Consider the following 20,330-nt stretch of genomic DNA (forward strand, 5'->3'; position numbering starts at 1 on the left):
TTTTTGAATATTCAACTGATCTTTCTCTTAAATAAAAATTGAGAGCACTATATCTGAATTTGCATCAATAAATTAAAGTATCTATAATGATTCATTAAAATTGGTACCAGTCTAACTCAACTGCAAAATCAGTGTAAAAACAACTAAAAAGACCTATCCACATAAAAATCCAATCCACAGCATACTGAACTTGCTTATCTCGGCTTAGTGTTTCATAGTTTTCAATGTGTTTCTGTGCACGTTATCTTATTAGAATAATATCAACACAGGGTCTCAGATCTTACACACTTAATGTGAATTTGGTGATGAAGCAAGAGGCCAAAATTAAACATCTTGGTAAAGCTTGTATAGAACAGTCATAAAAATTGGTCTGACACATATTCTTTACTCAATAGTTAACTGGCTCCTTTGCAACATCTAGTCCAATTCGAGCTACACTGCAAATCCACTGCCGCACTTCGGAGTCTCCTCTAGGGCGGTTAAGGACCATCGTCTCGCACTAGACTCCGAAGAATTCTTGGTAGGACTTACCGATACGACTACCTGTACTTTCTTCCTCTTCTCAAGATAAAGGGTTTCACTGACCTTTCTTCCTTGGTAGCACTGTCTGTGCATTGTAAATAACTTTATAGTATCTGTGGATACTTTGCCCTAAAACGTGAATGTGGAACCCAAAGCCCACTCTCCGCACTCCGGAAAGTGAGCGCCTCCTTTGGCAGCAGAGAGCCCGCGCCATCCCACCCACTCGAGCGGCACCGGTAGCTGCCGCGCCCGAGAAAGAACCAGGCCTGCCATAATTAGCTAATTAAAATAAATACAGTCATCCTCTGCTCCAGAAATATGCCAACTAATTATTCCAGAATTGTCACTTCGTATAAACAGTCAGTTATTCAAATAATCAGTTATGTGTTTATAATATCAACTCAAATTAGCAAACAAACGTGTTATTTCCAGCTCGGTGGCAGCAAGGAAGGCTGCCGTGTCCTTCCTGAGCTGGAGCTTCTCGGGTCCTGACGGGCCCACAATGACAATCCGAGGGTGAATGCTGCAGCACAGGAAACCGGCCCTTCTCTGCCCCCCCCCCCCACCCGTGCCCGGGCCACCGGAGACACTCACCTGCGCGATCTGGATGGGCTGCGACAGGGGGATCTGCGTCATGGGCGTGGCGGCAGAGGCGGAGATGGTGGCCCCGGCAGCGCTGTGCTGTTGGCTGGCCGAGTGTTGCTGCACGGCGGCGGCCAGCAGCTGGGCCTGGGCCTGGGCCTGCTGGAGCAGCAACTGTTGCTGCGCCGGCGTCAACGTGAGCTGAGCACAAGCACAAGCCACAGTCTGAAAGGTGTGAAGGAGAAGGGCCCCCAGTGCGAGGCACCTGCTCTGCGGCAGGTAACGCCGGTGGTCCAAGACCTTAGCTGGCCAACCGCACCGGCGAGCCCGAGACGGAAACGTTCATCGGCAATCAAGCTACACTTCCCAGCCCAACATTTAAATTAAAATGGTGGCCCTCACTCTGGACTTAAACAGTCATTCAAGCTTGTCCTGGGTCCCAGGGTTCAGGCAAAAAAGTAATTAACTAGTAAGCAAGGGAAAAAAAAGAATCAATGCTGACAGGATATGAAAAGAAATTTACACCCAACAGAACAGCAAGTGATTAGTCAGATGAATGAGGAACAAGGATGCTGGATCTGACCACGGGAAGAACTGATAAGGCCCAGCTGCTTCCCATTAGCATGAATCTCTGCCATGTTCCATCATTTCCATTATGTCCTAAGATATGACTAAAGAATATGAGCTCCATTTGTTTCTTTTCCAAGTCTCCCTACAGCCCCTCCCTAACCCAGTCTTTTCTATTATTGAAAGCACTGGGTCTGGGCAACTTTACATCCCTTTCCAATACATTATCTCGGTGAAACAGGTGGTGACAGCCGCTCTTCACATGCAAATGAATGCTAAAGCCCAGGTTTAACAGAAGCACCAGCCATAGGAACCTGGAATCCTTGGGACTCTGGTGGACACTAGTCTCTCAAAACAAACCCATAGAGTAAAACAAAAAATGTATTTAGAGCAGATTTAAACTGGCTTTCATAATGCAACTTACTGCAAATACAAAGTAGTAAGTGTGTTTTGCCTTCCTTTTGGTGGCATGTTCCCATCAAACAAGAAGGAACCACAGAATCTTTTTCGTATGCTTTTCTTTTTGTTGGTAATCTCCACCCCCAACATGGGGCTTGGGCTCAGGACCCTGAGATCAAGATTCGCATGCTCTTCCGCCGACTAAGCCAGCCAGGTACCCCACCTTGGGATATACTCTTAGGTGCATTCACCTGGTGGCACAACCCTCCTTCTAGAAGGATCCAACAGAACTTCCGCACCAGAGGCGTAAGTATCAAAATCAAACCATTCAAAATACCTATCAAGCTATATTTGCTTATAAATATTTTCTCTAGTATATAAACATATTAATTTTTACTGAGGGGATTTTTATTTTAAATTTTATTTTGTTTAAATTCAATTAACATATAGTATATTATTAGTTTCAGAGGTAGAGCTCAGTGATTCATCAGTGGCATTTAATGAGCATTTAACAGTGCTCACTCCATCATGTGCCCTCCTTAATACCCATCACCTAGTTACCCCATCTCCACCCCCACCCCCCAACCCCCAGCAAGTTAAGAGTCTCTTATGGTTTGTTTCCATTAAGGGGATTTTGAGAATAGTTTCACAACAATTCTTAAAAGAGCCTTCCCACTACCAAGACATACTTAACTAAAATAAAGGAAATAAAAAGTTGTGTGGGCTGATGTGATGTGAATTTAACAATAACAAATAACTCTTTCTTATAATTCTCCGAGCTTTTCCAGCCACAAAAATAACAGACAAGTGTTTAACCCTGGAAAATACTTTGTGTCTTACAGAAAAGAGAGTTGAAAAGTTAAAAGCTTAATATATCCATAAAGGCCAATTTCTTACCAATAATAGTAAATGACATTTATTGACTGTAATGTGGCCAGCACCATTCTTTAAGTTTTTCAAGTATGGTTGCTCTTAATCTTTGTAACAGTACTGTGAGACAGCACCGCACATGGGAAACACCTCCATTTAACTGAAGGAAAACTGAGGCAGAGAGATAAGATCATCAGCCCAAACAGCAAACTGCAGAACCAAGATAGGAGACCAGGGATTTCATCGGAGAACACTACACAGAATCTTAAAAAGAATGTTTTTCTTTTGTAGGTACTAGCGCTTTCTCTCGCTTCTGTTCTGCAGCAGTAGCAGCACTCCAAACTGATCACTATGACTACACCAATGTCATGGTCTCAGCCACAGGATGACCCCACCACATGATGAAGCAGCAGCTGAAACACGAGTTTAAAGAAGTCTTTAGTTTATCCAGAGCATCTGCAAAAGTCAGAAAAGATACTCTGAAAACTTAGGACAAATGCCTTTTTCAGAGCTGCCTACGGTATAGAAAAATCCTGAAAGAAAACGGTGCCAGGCATAGCAAACAGTTCTAATCCGAGTATTGGCCAATGGCAGTTCTGACACAAAGAAAGTTTATGAAAGTTTATTATAATTCTCTCAGTGAAGACTCACCCCAGTTATCTGTCCTCCAGCCAGCATCAGCTGGGTCTGGGGGATGGCCGCCTGCACTGACGGCTGCTGGGAAGGCTGGGTCGGCTGCTGTGAGTCCCCCGACTCTTCGTTAGATTTAGACTGAGGTGGGCGGGGGATGGTGGGAAGAAAGAAGAGATTTCAAATAGTTGATTAAAAACTCTGTATTTTAAGAATTTTTTACAACATGGATTTATCTACTCTGGTTTCATTCTTTTTCTTTCTTACCAATCTTTGTATTTTCCTAATTTTAACATAATAAGTTTTTAGACGTTTTTTCTTTAAAAAATTTATTATTTGCTGTTTTCCAACTATAAGAGAAATGACCAAATATGGAACCTAGAAAAGTAGAAAAATAAAATATAAAAATTATCCACATACAAGTTTTTGGTGTAGATTTTTTATTCCAATAGTAGCCAAGCTGCAATTACAACTCTGAAGAAGCAAAAATAATTGGGTCCTCCACAAATCAACAGATTGTTTAGAAACCCAAATCCTTAATTTTTGGAAATACGGAGTAAGGGAAGAGCACATTCTCCATCCACCTCTACGCCAGACCGTCCAAGCCAACATTCTGAGATGTATTTGGTGGTCAGCCTAAACTTCCTTATACATCCTCTCAGAGACTGGTTACTTGACCCACAAAACTTTCCATCTAATATTTAAAATAAACGTAAATTTAGCATCTCCCATCAAGTAATATACAAATTTAGAGGGAAAATGCTGTAGTCAAGAGGGAAAGAGAACACACTCCTAAAAGGGACACTAAGAGGAAATTTTATGGTAATTAAAACTGGTTATGCAGAACATTAAAATTCTGCATAGATTTGCATATTTCCCACCACCTGTTTTGGGGACCGCAGCAAGGCTAATTAACATAAAGGCTCTGATTAATCCTGCCAGTCACTGAGAGAGAATTACAGTGCAGGACTGTAAACATGCTGCACTGGGGACACAGCCTGTTTGCCAACATCTCTCCAAGGGATGGAAGTTCACCATGGCAACCAAGGCAATTTTCCGCCTCCTCTCCCTCAGAAAGGAAGGTCACATTATCTCCTTTTCTTTTCTCTATTCGCTTCCATGTATTACTAGGTCCATATTCCACTGGGTTTCATGGAATGCTCAACCCAAGGTCTTCATTCATTAGCAACACTGGAATCAATCTTCTAGAAAATGGTTTTCCCCTCTTGACTGTCAGTAACCCAAACACTACAACGAAAGGAAGCAACAGATCGATTGAATTATGGAGTAATGCATGATAACCGAACTTTGCATGTTTTACCATATGGTTTGTATCAGCAAAGTAGCCAGATTTAACTTTGGTTTTTAAAATTTTGACTGTATGAAGCCCATCAAGGCTGTAACAGGTTTAGTTATAAACCTTAGAATCACAGCGTTTTAGAGCAGAGAGGAACCCTGCCAAGCTTCTACACTTCCCTACTTAAATAAATGTAAGAGAAAAGGAACCCCAGGAGGTGGAGTGACTTGCCAAAGGTCACACAGCTAGCCAGCGGCAGAGGGAGAATGCAAACCCAAGACCTCTGTACCTCAGCCCAGTGTTCTTTCCTCTACACTAGAAAATGACGAGAAAGACGTCTGGAAACAAAAGGGCATTAAGACACTATGTGGCTTTGTGTTCAGGTATGTTTATCACTACATAACTGAGAAGCTGTTATTAAACTTACATATCCAACTCTGAAAGTACACTTTTCCTGTTCACCTTTTGTCATGCATGGTAGCATAATACGAACTGAATTTTCATCAATGTCAGTGATTATCATTATTTGGATCTTAATGACATTAGGCAATGAAGAAAGGTAATACTTCTAAATATTTCCTAATTATATTATTGCATGCTCATTATAAAAAAATCTAAAAAGTATGGTAAAAAAGTGTAAAACTGATCCATAATCCCCTGACCCAGCTTACCTGTACATTTAAAGACTGAGCAGCAGCCTGTAAACTTGTTCCAGCGAGCTGGACCTACAAGTACAATAATCAGGTAAAGTTCTAGTCTAGTACTATGGATATTGCATCACTGTAAGTCGACATCGACAAGTATTTCAAGAATCCCTACTAAGTGTATGTCACTGAGTTAGAACTGAGAACACAAAGAGGTCTATCTTACAGGGTTAAAACTTGATGGAAAAGCTCCCACCAGAAAATTATGTTAACATTTCTTTCTTTCTTTCTTTTGCCAACAGCTTTAACCTTCATTCTTTCTTTTAAAATTTTTATTGTGTCATGAGAGTCACCAAAAACACATCTAACATTTCTTTTCTAAAGTCTAGCAGACGAGTTTTCCGAACGCGCGCCAGCAGGCATGCCGTACTCGTAGAAGGCATTCCTCAGGTGCCATCCTGTTTGTACCCACGGACACTGAGATCCTAAAAGCCCAACTCATTTTCCGTATTAAAGAACACGTGAGAACAAGCTACTCATATATGTCACTGTCGTCATTATAAACAACCAGAATTATCTACTCATTCTAATGTCAAAATTTTCATGTACATACCAGAGTAAAAACCTTATATATACATACCCAGTCAAGTCCTTAAAACATTTATAGTCATAACTCAAGAGTGCTGGCTGAAATAGAGAATCTGTCCTATAAACCACACATGAAAGTGTCATAGTATTTATTTAATACATTTCATGCATCCAGAAAGTTAAAACCATGATTTTCATTAGAATAAGGATCATTATTTGACAACCATGTCGGCGAGAACTGTTCTGGCAAGTGTCACCCACGGACGCTCTAGTGGTTGAAACCGGAGTAACATGACAGTCACACATTCTCCGTATCTCTTCATAGCTCTCAACTAATTACAAAAGACAAAGTCCCCAGTGATGACACATGTGCCTTCTGGTATGATCCACTAAGAACACAGCATTACGTATGTCGTATGTAAGTACCATATGACTGAGCAACAGTCTTAAAAAATGTCAGTGTCGGGGCACCTGGGTGGCTCAGTGGGTTAAGCCGCTCCCTTCGGCTCAGGTCATGATCTCAGGGTCCTGGGATCGAGCCCCGCATTGGGCTCCCTGCTTCCCCCTCTCTCTGCCTACTTGTGATCTCTCTCTGTGTCAAATAAATAAATAAAATCCTTAAAAAAAAAAAAGTCAATGTCTTGAAAACAAAAACACTATGTTAGAAGAAAAAGAAGATAAACTAGGGTAGAATAAGCGGAAGCCTAAAGGAGAACAGCAGCCGTCAGCAGGAAAAGCAGTTAACGCAAGAGGCACTGCAAGGTGCTACACAGGATCCTGGCAACTGAATGGATATAGATAAAAAAGTCATGAATTATTCCAGGGCTCAAATCTGAGAGACTGAAAAAAAGGTGACGTCATTGCCAGGGAAGCCAGTAAGTTCCGTTTTGGATCATCACATGGCATCAAAGTTTCCTGAAGGTAAATACAAGTGTTAATATGAGCTCAAGATGGAGTTCAGAGTGAAAATGATGAGAGACGCCCTTTATTTACAACTAATAGTCCTGCTAGGAGCTGAGAGCTCTCAGAAGCAAACCTGGACACTTACAGAGAACGTATTCTAGATGCAGTGTAGTCAAGGGAGGATTATCTGAAAAGATAATATGTTTAAGACCCAAAGGCTAAGAATTCAGCCAGAGAGCCAGAGGAAAGAGTTTTGGGTACACAGATTTAAAGGAAATAAAGTTTCTGTGGGATTTTATTTAAATCATGTTGTTTCTGGGCAGAAGTCTGTTGAGGAACAGGACAGTTACAGGTCTTCAAGTACCCCCTCATGGATTATTTGCTGAGTGGACTACCTGAATTGAATGATCAAATTTTATATCACAGTAATGGGACAATGTGATACCACAGACCTAATGTATTCCTGTCAAAAACTTGGATCCAATCACGAGGGAAAAATTAAACAAACCCAAATTGAGGGGGGTCTTCTCTAAAACAGCTGGTATCTACTCTTCAAAAATGTCAACCTCATGAAAGATGAAGACAGAACTGAGAAATTCTTACAGAATGAAAAAGCCAAACAGACAGGAAACCCGAATGCAAGGTGTGGACCGGACTGCAGATCAGAGAACACTTACATATGGACTGAACATTAGATAACAAATTTCATCGATGTTAAATTTCTGGAATTTGAAATTTATATTATAGTTGTACAAAAAAATACTGTTCTTAGGAAAAATGTGATGAAGTATTTAGAAGTAGAAGGTCACAGTGCCTGCAACTTGATTCCAAAAAGAAAAAGTATATACATTTTTTATATGTGTTTGTACACACACACACACACAGCAAAGATAAGAACAGTAATTGTTGGTGATTCCAGGTGAAGGGCTTTTGGTTGAAAACTTTCTGTAGATATAACTTTTCTACAGATTTGAAAATTTTCAAAATAGAAAGTTGAAAAAAGAGTGAGAGCATCCTTTCGCCACGTAATTTAGTGAACTCCCAACATCCTTCAAACTGTAGCTCCAAGGTCATCCTCTCTGATTAATGTCTTAGATTGTACAGGTTGAACTAATTATTTCTACCTCTCTATTCCTATACAACCTTACCATTCACTTATTCAGTAAATAATTACTGAACATCTATTATATTTTGGGCTCTTTGGAAAATGCTGGGATAAAAATAAATGAGAAAAAGTGCCCATCTTCATGGAACTTACAGGGTAACAGAACTAAAGTCATCTACTTTGTATACGTGTACACACATTTGTAATTATGGTAAGGAAAAGGTCAGAGTGTTAACCCGGTCAATAAGAGGGCTAGAAACAGAAGGTAAGTGTCACACTTATGCTAATTATGTCTCTAATCAGACGGTGAGCAATTCTGAGGGGACTGACATCTTGCTGGAGAAGTCCATGATGTCAAGATTTCCTATCAAATTCTTTGGTTTAAAGTCCTTTGGTTTGGGGCATATTGAAGATTCAGTGATTTTGGTAATCAGCAGCTGGAGGCCTTGGAGCAGATGTAAGAGTTGCACTCTTCTTAGAATTTGGATCTAGTGAAGAAAAGACTGCATATCATCTTGTATCTTTGGGGACTTTTGAATACATTATGACCATCACAAATTTAAGCCAGATAGAGGCTTAATATGCACCATAGACATTGACTACCAAAAATTTTATTCCTCTAAGAAACCAGAAAACTTGTTGGAAGCTACAAATGTTTTTACTTTTTATTTTTACTTTTATTTTTTGAAGATTATTTATTTGAGACAGGGAGAGAGAGAGTGCACAGAGGGAGAGGGGGAAGCAGGCTCCTCACTGTGCAGAAAGCCTGATGCAGGGCTCGATCCCAGGACCCTGAGACCATGACCTGAGCCGAAGGCAGACACTAGACCGAATGAGCCACCCGAGCTCCCCTACAAATGTTTTCAGAAGAAAGAATTGAAATGAAGATAACATTTTTGGTTTTCTATAATATATTCTTAAATTATTTTAGATGCTAATACATCTTAATATTTTATCTAAAAGTTCCATATAGAAGTTTCTCTACTTTGCGAAACACAAACAAAGCTATGTACCTGAGCAAAACTGTGTCAGCTAGGCCCTCACTCCAACAGAAGGTGCTGATTGCCTCCTGCACACCATCCCTTTGAATTTGTGAATAAATGGGCTTTTGAGGACCTTTCTAAAATTGCACCTGTTTCAAGTGCAGGAGCTTCTTTTATATAAAATTCAGGGAGGGGGCGCCTGAGTGGCTCAGTTGGTGGGGGGACTGCCTTCAGCTCCAGTCGTGTTCCCAGGGTCCTAGGATCCAGCCCCTCATCTGGCTCCCTGCTCAGCAGGGAGTCTGCTTCTCCCTCTCCCTGCTTGTGCTCTCTCTGTGTCAAATAAATAAGAATTCTTTAAAAAAAAAAAAAAGTTGAGGTAGACTAAAGACATAATTTATGAGCTCAGAAGACATATGAAGACACAATTTATGAAGACATTCTGAGCAGAGAGCCTTACACAGGTCTTGGGCAATGGTGGCCATGGTGGCCATGTCCTTCTGGATGACTCTGTAATTTACTACCTTCAGTGAGCCTCACAGACCCATAGTGATAAAAACAGTAACTCAGTTGTTATGAACATTCCATTCAGAACAAAGAATTCTTTTTTTTTTCCCCACAAAGCTGTGAGGTCAATAACAATACAGTCAAACTATGATTCCAGACTAACCATTCAAAAGGACACAATCAGATGTGATTAGCACCAGGCTTTAATCAATTTAAAAAGTCCCCCACACTGAAATAACTACCCCAGGCCTTCACATTCCATGCCTCCGGTTTTTACTTTCCCTTATGGTTGAGCAGAGAGCATTCTACCTGATGGAGATGTCCAAGGAAAGCCTGGGCCTGGGCTGTTGAGATGGCTCCTCCAACGGGCACAGGCTGCTTCTGAAAGTCCAGACCATTGGTTTGTGTGCCTAGAAAGCAAGCAAAAGCACGTAACTGTTAAAAACAAACTCAACTGAAACAAGCACTAGACTTCAGTCACAAGCATTGATCAGGCATACTATTTTGTAGAAGCACTTTCCTAAGTACCCGCAGGGACGAGAAGGGATTTACAGCACAAGGTTTTCTTTTCTGAAGGGAGGACGGTGGGACAAGTAAATGAACAGAAAGCTTAAGAAACAGAAGCAAAAATATAAATACTGAATTCTAATCATAAGATGGTGTTACAGAATTCAAAAGCGATGCAGGGACTGGGGTCACAATAAGCATGGCACTTACATGCCTTAAGGAAGAGATTATCATCACTACTACTGTTGTAAAGAATGGTACAGACAGACTTCCAAGGAGGGATTGACGTGCTCTTCTGGTCTCCCCATTCTCAATATTTGGCATGGGCAGAAGAAATTCACTGGTGACTCTGCAAGGTGATTGATTCTTTTTATTTATTTATTTATTTGACAGAGATCACAAGTAGGCAGAGAGGCAGGTGGGGGTGGGGGCGGGGGGAGAAGAGGCTCCCTGCTGAGCAGAGAGCCTGATTCAGGGCTCGATCCCAGGACCCTGAGATCATGACCTGAGCCAAAGGTAGAGGCTTAACCCACTGAGCCACCCAGGCACCCCAAGGTGATTTATTCTTAACTTACACTTTAATACATGATAATCTGATGGCAAAAACAGCAATTTACATGATAAACAAAATAGTTTTACTGATTTCTTCAATCCTAAAGTATAGATTGCTGCATACATTTAATTAGCAAGAGCCCTGCTATAATTATAATCTTTCAAATGTTATGCCTGTGCATTTTAACCACTTATGCTGCAGTCTGATGATAGGATAGGACTAATTTATGGAAAGACATACCATCTGAATGTTCAGAAATATTTATTAAGGATATAATACATTGTTTTCCAACTATAATATCCAGATATAATTTAGAAATTACCAAAATTCCATGTATGCAATAAAATGTAACAGACCACAGGAACCTGCAAGAATCACCGAGGCTCACAAATGTGGCCCTGAACTTCTGCTTCTGACAACTCCGACAACCTCCCTTCCCGTCCTCACTCCAGTGTGTGCACACAAGGAGAACGCTGGACAGGACAGGATAAGCCAGAACCTTAAGCAGTATTTCTAAATGGCTACCCACTTCTGCCATTATATATCTGAACTAACATCTGGCAAACGTATCACTTTAATAACAATAATGAGGTAGATCACATGACTCCAAGGAACTATTAAAGGTTTCCTTGAGATAATTATAAAAGGAGTGTCTATACATATCACCTGCTTAAAACCTCATAATGGTTGTTCTTTTGTATTTTTTCCCTGGCTTCCCATAAGCAGAAAACAAAAGAATCATCTAGACATATAAAGGGTCACTTTCATTGGCCACATGCAGAAATTTAATTATTTTAAAGTTACACATTTGGTCATTAGCTGCTGTCTCTATTCCTATGCAGAAAATCATTACTGAGGTTGATTTTAAGATTGTTCACCCTTAGAGAATTATGCTCCATATATATTACACAAATCCACAAGGCTAAAAGAAGACGAGGTTTTGAAAAATGGAGACAAGCACCCAAAGATTAAAACATCACCAATATAGCAACTCTTCCAGAACCAAAAATTTCACTCTCATGGAGACCATGAAACTTCTACACACTGGTTCCACTATCAAGTCGCTGCAAAAATGATATACCCCTTGTAAATCACAAAGCACTATATGAAAAGACTGGCTAATTTCTACCTCTGGTACAGAGCCTATGGCAGTGGCCTACAGCTAATGCTATTTAAGTACCCTGGCTCTACCAGCTCAGAGGACAAATAAAGGCAGGACACCCAAAGCTAGTGAAGTACAAGAACATTCCTAGACAACAGTTCAGATAAACAGAGATTCAAGATGCAAAAGAAGGGTTTTTTGTTTTGTTTAGTTTTCTCAGTAAAATTCTGAGGCTCCACGAGGAGGTAAGGGATGGAAGAAAGTAGATATGACATAGAAATCATTCTTGTAAATCATAAAGACCTCAATTGGGCTAAAAGGAAAAGAGAGGGGAACAGATGGACAGACACCCATACATACACACACATTTAACATAATCTGAAGACAGTGCAGGGAGACAATGATGGTGGGAGCCAAAACCAAATGCGTGTCAGAGAAAATAGAACATCCAAATAAAGAAAGGGGGGAATCACCAGGTTGGGAGAGAAGGTGAACAATGTAAAAAGATTAAAATAGCACATACAGAATTTGAGAAACCCTAAAACATGTAAGAAAAGTGATCCAGAAGGCATTTAGAAATGACAAAGTCCAAAGCTAAAGATTCTATAAGATTGCTACAAGAATAGTGTTACTGAGGTAGACCTCAGAGATCTTGAATCCAACCTTCTTACTTTATTGGTGACAGATTAAGGAATCTTTTTTTTTTTAGATTTTATTTATTTATTTGACAGAGAGAGAGAGATCACAAGTAGGCAGAGAGTTAGGCAGAGAGAGAGAGAGAAGCAGGCTCCCCGATGAGCAAAGAGCCTGATATGGGGCTCGATCCCAGGACGCTGAGATCATGACCTGAGCTGAAGGCAGCGGCTTAATCCACTGAGCCACCCAGGTGCCCCCAGATTAAGGAATCTTAAGTGAACTGTTCAAAATGTCATAGCTACTTAGTGGAAGAGCCAAGACAAGGACAGGGTCCCCTGATTCTGTGTGACTACTCACAGAGAAGTGATAGTTGTAATCTGGAGTAAAAATGCCAATCAACTAAGAGTGGGTACAGAGAGAAGAAGCCTGAAGATAAGAGAGCACCTACATTAGGAGATGTAGAGACAAAGAACCAGAGAGGAAGCAGTGAGAAAACAGGGAGAAAAAAATAAAAAAATCTTCAAGGACTAGTGTGCTTCAGGAGCCAGGCAAAAGAATCCTACAAGGATGGGGTAGTTTACTACTGTCAAATGGTACAGAACAGGATCAAATACTGAACAAGAAATTAATCCAGATAGTCTAAATGAAAGGCAGTTATAAAAGTAAGGCCAAAACTTAATGAAATAGGAAAAAAACACCTAACAGAAACACCAAACTTGGTTCTTTCAAAAGAATCATATAGCTTACAAACTTCTGCTAAGATTGAAAAAAAAAGTAAAAGGGAAGGAGCAAATAATTTAAGGATAACAGAAAGAAGAACATAATAAAAAATGCTTTAAACATAATAAAACAAATACTGCAAACATAATAAAAAATGCTGCTAAAAACAGAATATTATGAACCAATAAAATTAAAACTGAGAAATGGAGGTTACTCACTAGAAAATATAACTTACCAAGACTGACTCAAGAAGAAATAGGAAATGCCAAGGGTCCTACAGCATTTGAAGAAATGTAATATGTAGGTTCCCAAAAGGAAAAATGAAACCCTAAACAATTTTACTCTGCTTGCTTCCAGAAATCAAAGGGACAAATAATTCTAATCTTAAGTAACTTTTCCAGAGTATGGGGAAAAAAGGGAAACAATTTCTAAGGTCATTTTGTGAGGTCAGCATAACCTCACTACGAAACCTAAAAAAGATGAGTAAAGAAAACAAAACAAACAAACAAAAGTACATGCCAGTTTTACTCACAAACATACATAAAAATATCCTAAATAGTATTAGCAAAAATAAGCTAATAAGATAAAATATTTGGAGTTTAAGGGTTAAAAAAACCAATGTGATTCATCACATTAATTAAAGGGGAAAAATCATTTAATTGACTCAAAAGATTAAAGAAAATCCTTAGATAAAATTCAATATCCACCTATGACAAAAATTCTACGCATAGGAACAGAAATAAACTTCCTTAACTTGATAAAAATTAACATTAAAAGCATTCCCGTTAATATTAAGAACAAGATTAAGGGGACGCCTGGGTGGCTCAGTTGGTTGGATGACTGCCTTCGGCTCAGGTCATGATCCCGGAGTCCCAGGATCTAGTCCCACATCGGGCTCCAAGCTCCATGGGCAGTCTGCTTCTCCCTCATGCTCTCTCTCACTGTCTCTCTCTCAAATAAATAAATAAAATCTTAAAAAAAAAAAAAAAAAAAAAGAACAAGATTAAGTGTGCCAGCTACTGAAAGCCTCAGGCAACAAACAAGGTAAGAAAAGAAAATATACCAACTGCAAAAAGAAACAAAACTTTCTTTTCAGATGATTTTTATAATGTATATAGAGTATCCAGAGAAATCTAATGATCTATTTCTAGAATAAGAGAGTTTAATAAGGGGATCTAATCAGTATGGACATAAGATATTAGAGCTAGAATTCAGAATAACGTTTATAAAGATACTAGCTGAGCTTGAAAAAAAGCATAGAAGACACTAGAGAGTCCCTTTCTAGAGAAATAAAAGAACTAAAATCTAATTTTTGAAATCAAAAAGGCTATTAATGAGATGCAATAAAAACTGGAGGCTCTGTTAGGATAACTGAGGCAGAAGAGAGAATTGGTGAAATAGGCAACAAAATGACAGAGAACAAAGAAGCTGAGAAAAAGAGAGATAAACAACTCATTGAACCACAAGGGGAGAATTTGAGAGATAAGTGATACCATGCAGTTAAATAATATTAGAATAATTGGGATTCCAGAAGAAAAGGAAGGAGAAAGAGAGAGAAGCAGAAGGTATACTGGAGCAAATTATAGCAGAGAACATCCCTAAACTGGGTAAGGAAACAGGAATCAAAATCCAGGAGAAAAGAAATCCCTCTCAAAATCAATAAAAATAGGTCAACACTCCTACATAGAACAGTGAAACTTACAAATCTCAGAGACAAAGGGAAAGCCCCAAAGGCAGTTTGGGACAAGAGATCTGTAACCTACAAGGGTAGAAACATTATGTTGGCAGCAGACCAATCTGCAGACACTTGGCAGCCAGAAAGGACTGGCATGATATATTCAGGGCTCTACCTGAGAAAAAAATGCAGCCAAGAATACTTTACCCAGCTAGGATGTCATTCAAAACACAAGGAGTGGCAAGAAGTTTCCAGGAAAAACAGAAACTAAAAGAATTTGTGAACACCAAACCAGCCCTACAAGAAATATTAAAAGGATCCTCTAAGCAAAGAGAGAGCCCACAAGTAACATACACCAGAAAGGAACAGAAACAATATAAAGTAACAGTCTCTTTACAAGAATACAATGGAACTAAATTTGTATCTTTCACTAGTTACTCTGAATGTAAATGGGCTAAATGCCCCAATCAAAAGACAGAGGGTATCAAATTGGATAAAAAAAGCAAGACCCATCCATATGTTGTCTGCAAGAGACTCATTTTAGACCCAAAGACACCTCCTGATTTAAAGTGAGGGTGCAGAAAACCATTTATCATGCTAATGGAGTGCTAAAGGACCTCAAAAGAAAGCTGGGGTAGCAATTCCTATAACAGAAAACTTAGATTTTAAGCCAAGTACTATAATAAGAGATGAAGAAGGACACTATACAATTAAAGGACCCATTCAATACAAAGTTCTAACAATTATACATATTTATGCCCCTAACATGGGAGCAGCTAATTATATAAGTCAATTAATAACAAAATTAAAGAAACACATTGATAATAATACAATTAATAGTAGGGGACTTTAACAACCCCCTCACTGCAATGGAGAGATCATCTAAGCAGAAGGTCAACAGGGTAATAAGGGCTTTGAATGACATACTGGACAAAATGGACTTCACAGATATACTCAGAATCTTATATCCTAAAGCAACAGAATTCATATTCTTCTCCAATGCACATGGAACATTCTCCAGAGTAGATCACATCCTGGGTCACAAATCAGGTCTCAACCAGTATCAAAAGATTGGGATCATTCCCCGCATACTTTCAGACCACAATAATTTCAAACTGGAACTCAATCACAAGAGGAAACTTGGAAAGAATTCAAATACATGGAGGCTAAAGAGCATCCTACTAAAGAATGAATAGATCACCAGGAAATTAAAGAAGAATTTAAAAAATTCATGGAAACAAATGAAAATGAAAACACAACTGCTCAAAATCTTTGCAGTGTAGCGAAGGTGGTCCTAAGAGGGAAGTATACAGGAATACAAGCCTTTCTCAAGAAACAAGAATAGGTCCTAAGTACACAACCTAACCCTATACCTAAAGGAGCTGGAGAAAGAACAGCAAAGAAAGAATACACCCAGCAGGAGAAGAGGAATCCCAAAGATTAGAGCAGAAATCAATGACACAGAAACCAGAAGAATAGTAGAAACTAGGAGCTTTTTATTTGAATTATTAATAAGACTGATAAAGCCCTGGCCAGATTTATCAGAAAGAAAAGAGAAAGGACCCAAATAAATAAAATCATGAATGAAAGAAGAGAGATCACAACCAACACTGAAGATATACAAACAATTAAAAGAACAAACATATTATGAGCAACTATACGCCAGCAAATCAGACAATATGGAAGAAATGGATGCATTCCTAGAGATGTATAAACTACCAAAACAGAACCAGGGATAAACAGAAAACCTGAACAGAGCCATAACCAGCATGGAAATAGAAGCAGCAATAAAAAATCTACAAACAAACAAAAGCCCAGGGCCAGAGAGCTTCCGAGGGGAATTCTACCAAACATTTAAAGAAAAATTACTAACAATTCTTATGAAGCTCTTTCAAATAGACAAATGGAAGGAAAACTTCCAAATTTCTTCTGTGGCCAGCATTACTTGATCCCCAAACCAAAGACCCCCACCAAAAGAATTACAGACCAATATCCCTGATGAACATGGATGCCAAAATTATCACCAAAATACTCAGCTAATGGCACCCAACGGTACATTAAAAGGATTATTCACCACAACCAAGTGGGATTTATTCCTGGGCAGCAAAGTTGGTTCAACCTTCACAAATCAATCAATGTGATATAATACATAAATAAAAGAAAGGACAAGAACCATGTGATCCTCTCAATAGAAAGGATTTCTTTTCTATTTTCAATAGAAAAAAATGCAGAAAAAGCATTTAAAGTATAGCATCTTTCTTGACTGAAACTCTTCAGTGAAGGAATAGATGGAACATACTTCAATATGATAAAAGCCATCTACAAAAAACCCCCGGCGAAGATCATTCTCAATGGGGGGAAATTGAGAGCTTTCCCCCTAAGGTCAGGTACACAGCAGGGATGTCCATTATCACCACTGCTATTCAACACAATACTAGAAGTCCTAGCCTCAGCAAACAGACAACAACAACAAAAAAAAACAAAAGGCATCAGAATTGGCAAATTGGCAAAGAAGTCAAACTTTTGCTCTTTGCAGATGACATGATAGTCTGTGGAAAAGCCAAAAGACTCCACCCCAAGGACTCCTGGATGGCTTGGTCAGTTAAGTGTCTGCCTTAGGCTCAGGTTACGATCCCAGGGTCTTGGGATTGAGTCCTGCAGGCTCCACTGCTCTGGGGGGAGACTGCTTCTCCCTCTGCCTATCCCTCCACCTGTTTGTACTCTCTCTCCCTCTCTCCTTGACAAATAAATAAGTCTTTAAAAAAAAAAAAAAAGACTTCACCCCAAAATTGCTAGAACTCCTACAGGAATTCAGCCAAGTGGCAGGATATAAAATCAATGCATATAAATCCTTTGCATTTCTAGACACTGACAATGAGACAGAAGAAACAGAAATTAAGGAATCAATCCCATTTACAATTACACCAAAAAATGTAAGATACCTAGGAATAACTTAACCAAAGAGCTAAGGATCTATACTCTCAAAGGTATAGAACACTTACAAAAGAAATTGAGGAAGACACAAAGAAATGGAAAAACATTCCATGCTCAAGGATTAGAAGAACAAATATTGTTAAAATGGCTATGCTACCTAGAGCAATCTATGCCTTCAATACAATCTCTATCAAAATACCATCAACATATTTCACAGAGCTGGAATGAACAATCCTAAAATTTGTATGGAACCAGAAAAGACCCTCAATAGCCAAAGGAATGTTGGAAAAGAAAAACTGAAACTGGTGGTATCACAATTATGAACTTCAAGCTCTATTACAAAGCTGTCATCAACACTTCAGTATGGCAGTGGCACAAAAACAGACACAAAGATCAATGGAACAGAATAGAGAGCCCAGAAATAGACCCTCAACTCTACGGTCAACGAATCTTCAACATAGCAGGAAAGAATGTCCAATGGAAAAAGGACCGTCTCTTCAACAAATGGTGTTGGGAAAACTGGACAGCTACATGCAGAAGGAAACTGGACCATTTCCTTATACCACACACAAAAACAGACTCAAAATGGATGAAAGACCTCAATGTAAAACAGGAATCCAACAAAATCCTAGAGGAGAACACAGGCAGCAACCTCATCAATCCTGGTCGCAGCAACTTCTTGCTAGACATGTCTCCAAACGCAAGGGAAACAAAGGAAAAATGAACTAATGGGACTTTATCAAGATCAAAAGCTTTTGCACAGCAAAGGAAACAGTCAAAAAACAAAAAAAGACAACCTACAGAATGAGAGAAGATATTTGCAAATGACATATCATATAAAGAGCAAGTATCCAAAATCTATAAATAATTTATCGAACTCAACAAGCAAAGAACAAATAATCCAATCAAGAAATGGGCAGAAGACATGAAGACATTTCTGTGAAGAAGACATCCAGATGGCCAGCAGACACATAAAAAAATGCTCAACATCACTCGGCATCAGGGAAATATAAATCAAAATCACAGTGAGATACCACACCTCACACCAGTCAGAATGGTTAACATTAACAAGTCAGGAAAGAACAGATGCTGGCAAAGATGCAGAGAAAGGGTAACCCTCCTATATTGTTGGTGGGAATGGAAGGTGGTGCAGCCATTCTGGAAAACAATGTGGAGATTCCTCTGAAAGTCAATGCTTATGGCACAATGTCCACAATAGCCAAAGATTCTATGTCCATATGTCCATCAACAGATCAATGGATAAAAACGATGTGGTATATAAATACAATGGAATATTATGCAGCCATCAAAAAATGAAATCTTACCATTTGCAGTGATGTGGATGGAACTAGAAGATATTACGTTAAGGGAAATAAGTCAATCAGAGAAAGACAATTACCACATGAGTTCACTGATGTATGGAATTTAAAAAACAAAACAGAGGATCACAGGGGAAGAGAGGAAAAATAAAATAAGATGAAACCAGAGAGGGAGATATATTGTAAGAGACTCTTCATCATAGGAAACAAGCTGAGAGTTGCTGGAGGGGAGGGGGATGGAGGGATGGGGTAACTGGGTGACAGACACTAACGAGGGCACGTGATGTAATGAGCAGTGAGTATTATATGAGACTGATGAATCACAGACCTGGACCTCTGAAACCAATAATACATTATATGTTAATTAAAAAGAAAAGAATTTAATAAGGTTACAGCACACAAAATTCATTTTAAAATTGCTTTCATACACCAAATGAAAACATTTTTGAACAATATTATTCTTAACACTTCGAAAATATAAAATCCTGGGACTAAATCTATGAAACTATAGCAAGTCCTAATCAATGGAAAACTATAAAACCTTATTTAAAATTGTAAGAAGACATAAATAAATGCTCATTTACTGGAAGACTCAACATTATAAAGATATCAATCAATTCTTTACAAACTGATCTTTGGATTCAAAGCAATTTCATATCAAAATCTCAACAAGTTATTTTCTCTTTTTCCTTCCTTTCTTTTCAGGGTTGGGGTGTGTGTGTAATTGACAGCTTGATTCTAAAATTATTTAAAGTTTTTTTTTTTCCTCTTACCCAACATGGGGCTTGACCTCATGATCCCAAGATGAACAATCACATGCTCTTCCAACCGAGCCAGCTGGAGGCACTAGAATTCTAAAATTGATCCAGAAGGGCAAAGGGTGAAAATGCTTTTTTTTTTTTTTTTTTTTAAAAGCAAGCTGGGATGCCTGGGTGGTTCAGTCAGTTAAGCCACCGCCTTTTGCTCAGGTCATGATCCCAGGGTCCTGGGATCGAGCCCCGCATCAGGCCCCCTGCAGGGAGCCTGCTTCTCTCTCCACCTCTGCCTGCTTGTCCATGTGCATGCTCGCTCTCTCTCTCTCTGACAAACAATAAATAAATCTTAAAAAAAATTTAAAAAGCAAGTTGAGGGACCCATACTATTAGGATATTATGAGCTATAATAGACCAACAATAATCAGAACAGTGTAGTATTTGTACAGTGACAAACAGATCAGATTAGAGTCTGGATGCCATATGTATCTTTAGACACTTGCAATGTGATAGGTAGTACGGTACGGTACATCAGTGA

General features: G+C 39.1%; 1 protein-coding gene across 12 annotated transcripts in view; it reads right to left on the reverse strand.

Moving 5' to 3' along the window:
* The window catches only part of POU2F1 (POU class 2 homeobox 1), a 185,471-nt gene that overhangs the window by 45,084 nt on the left and 120,057 nt on the right, over positions 1-20,330 (reverse strand). For all 12 annotated transcript variants that reach the window (XM_082702712.1, XM_082702705.1, XM_082702701.1 and 9 more), the window contains 4 exons: positions 9,904-10,004; positions 5,539-5,592; positions 3,592-3,711; positions 1,117-1,305 (listed from right to left, as the gene is read on the reverse strand). In XM_082702712.1, coding sequence (XP_082558838.1) covers positions 1,117-1,305; positions 3,592-3,711; positions 5,539-5,592; positions 9,904-10,004 — 464 coding nt within the window. The remainder of the gene's footprint in view (positions 1-1,116; positions 1,306-3,591; positions 3,712-5,538; positions 5,593-9,903; positions 10,005-20,330) is intronic.

The sequence above is a fragment of the Mustela nivalis genome (assembly GCF_964662115.1).
Source record: "Mustela nivalis genome assembly, chromosome: 16".
NCBI lineage: Eukaryota > Metazoa > Chordata > Mammalia > Carnivora > Mustelidae > Mustela > Mustela nivalis.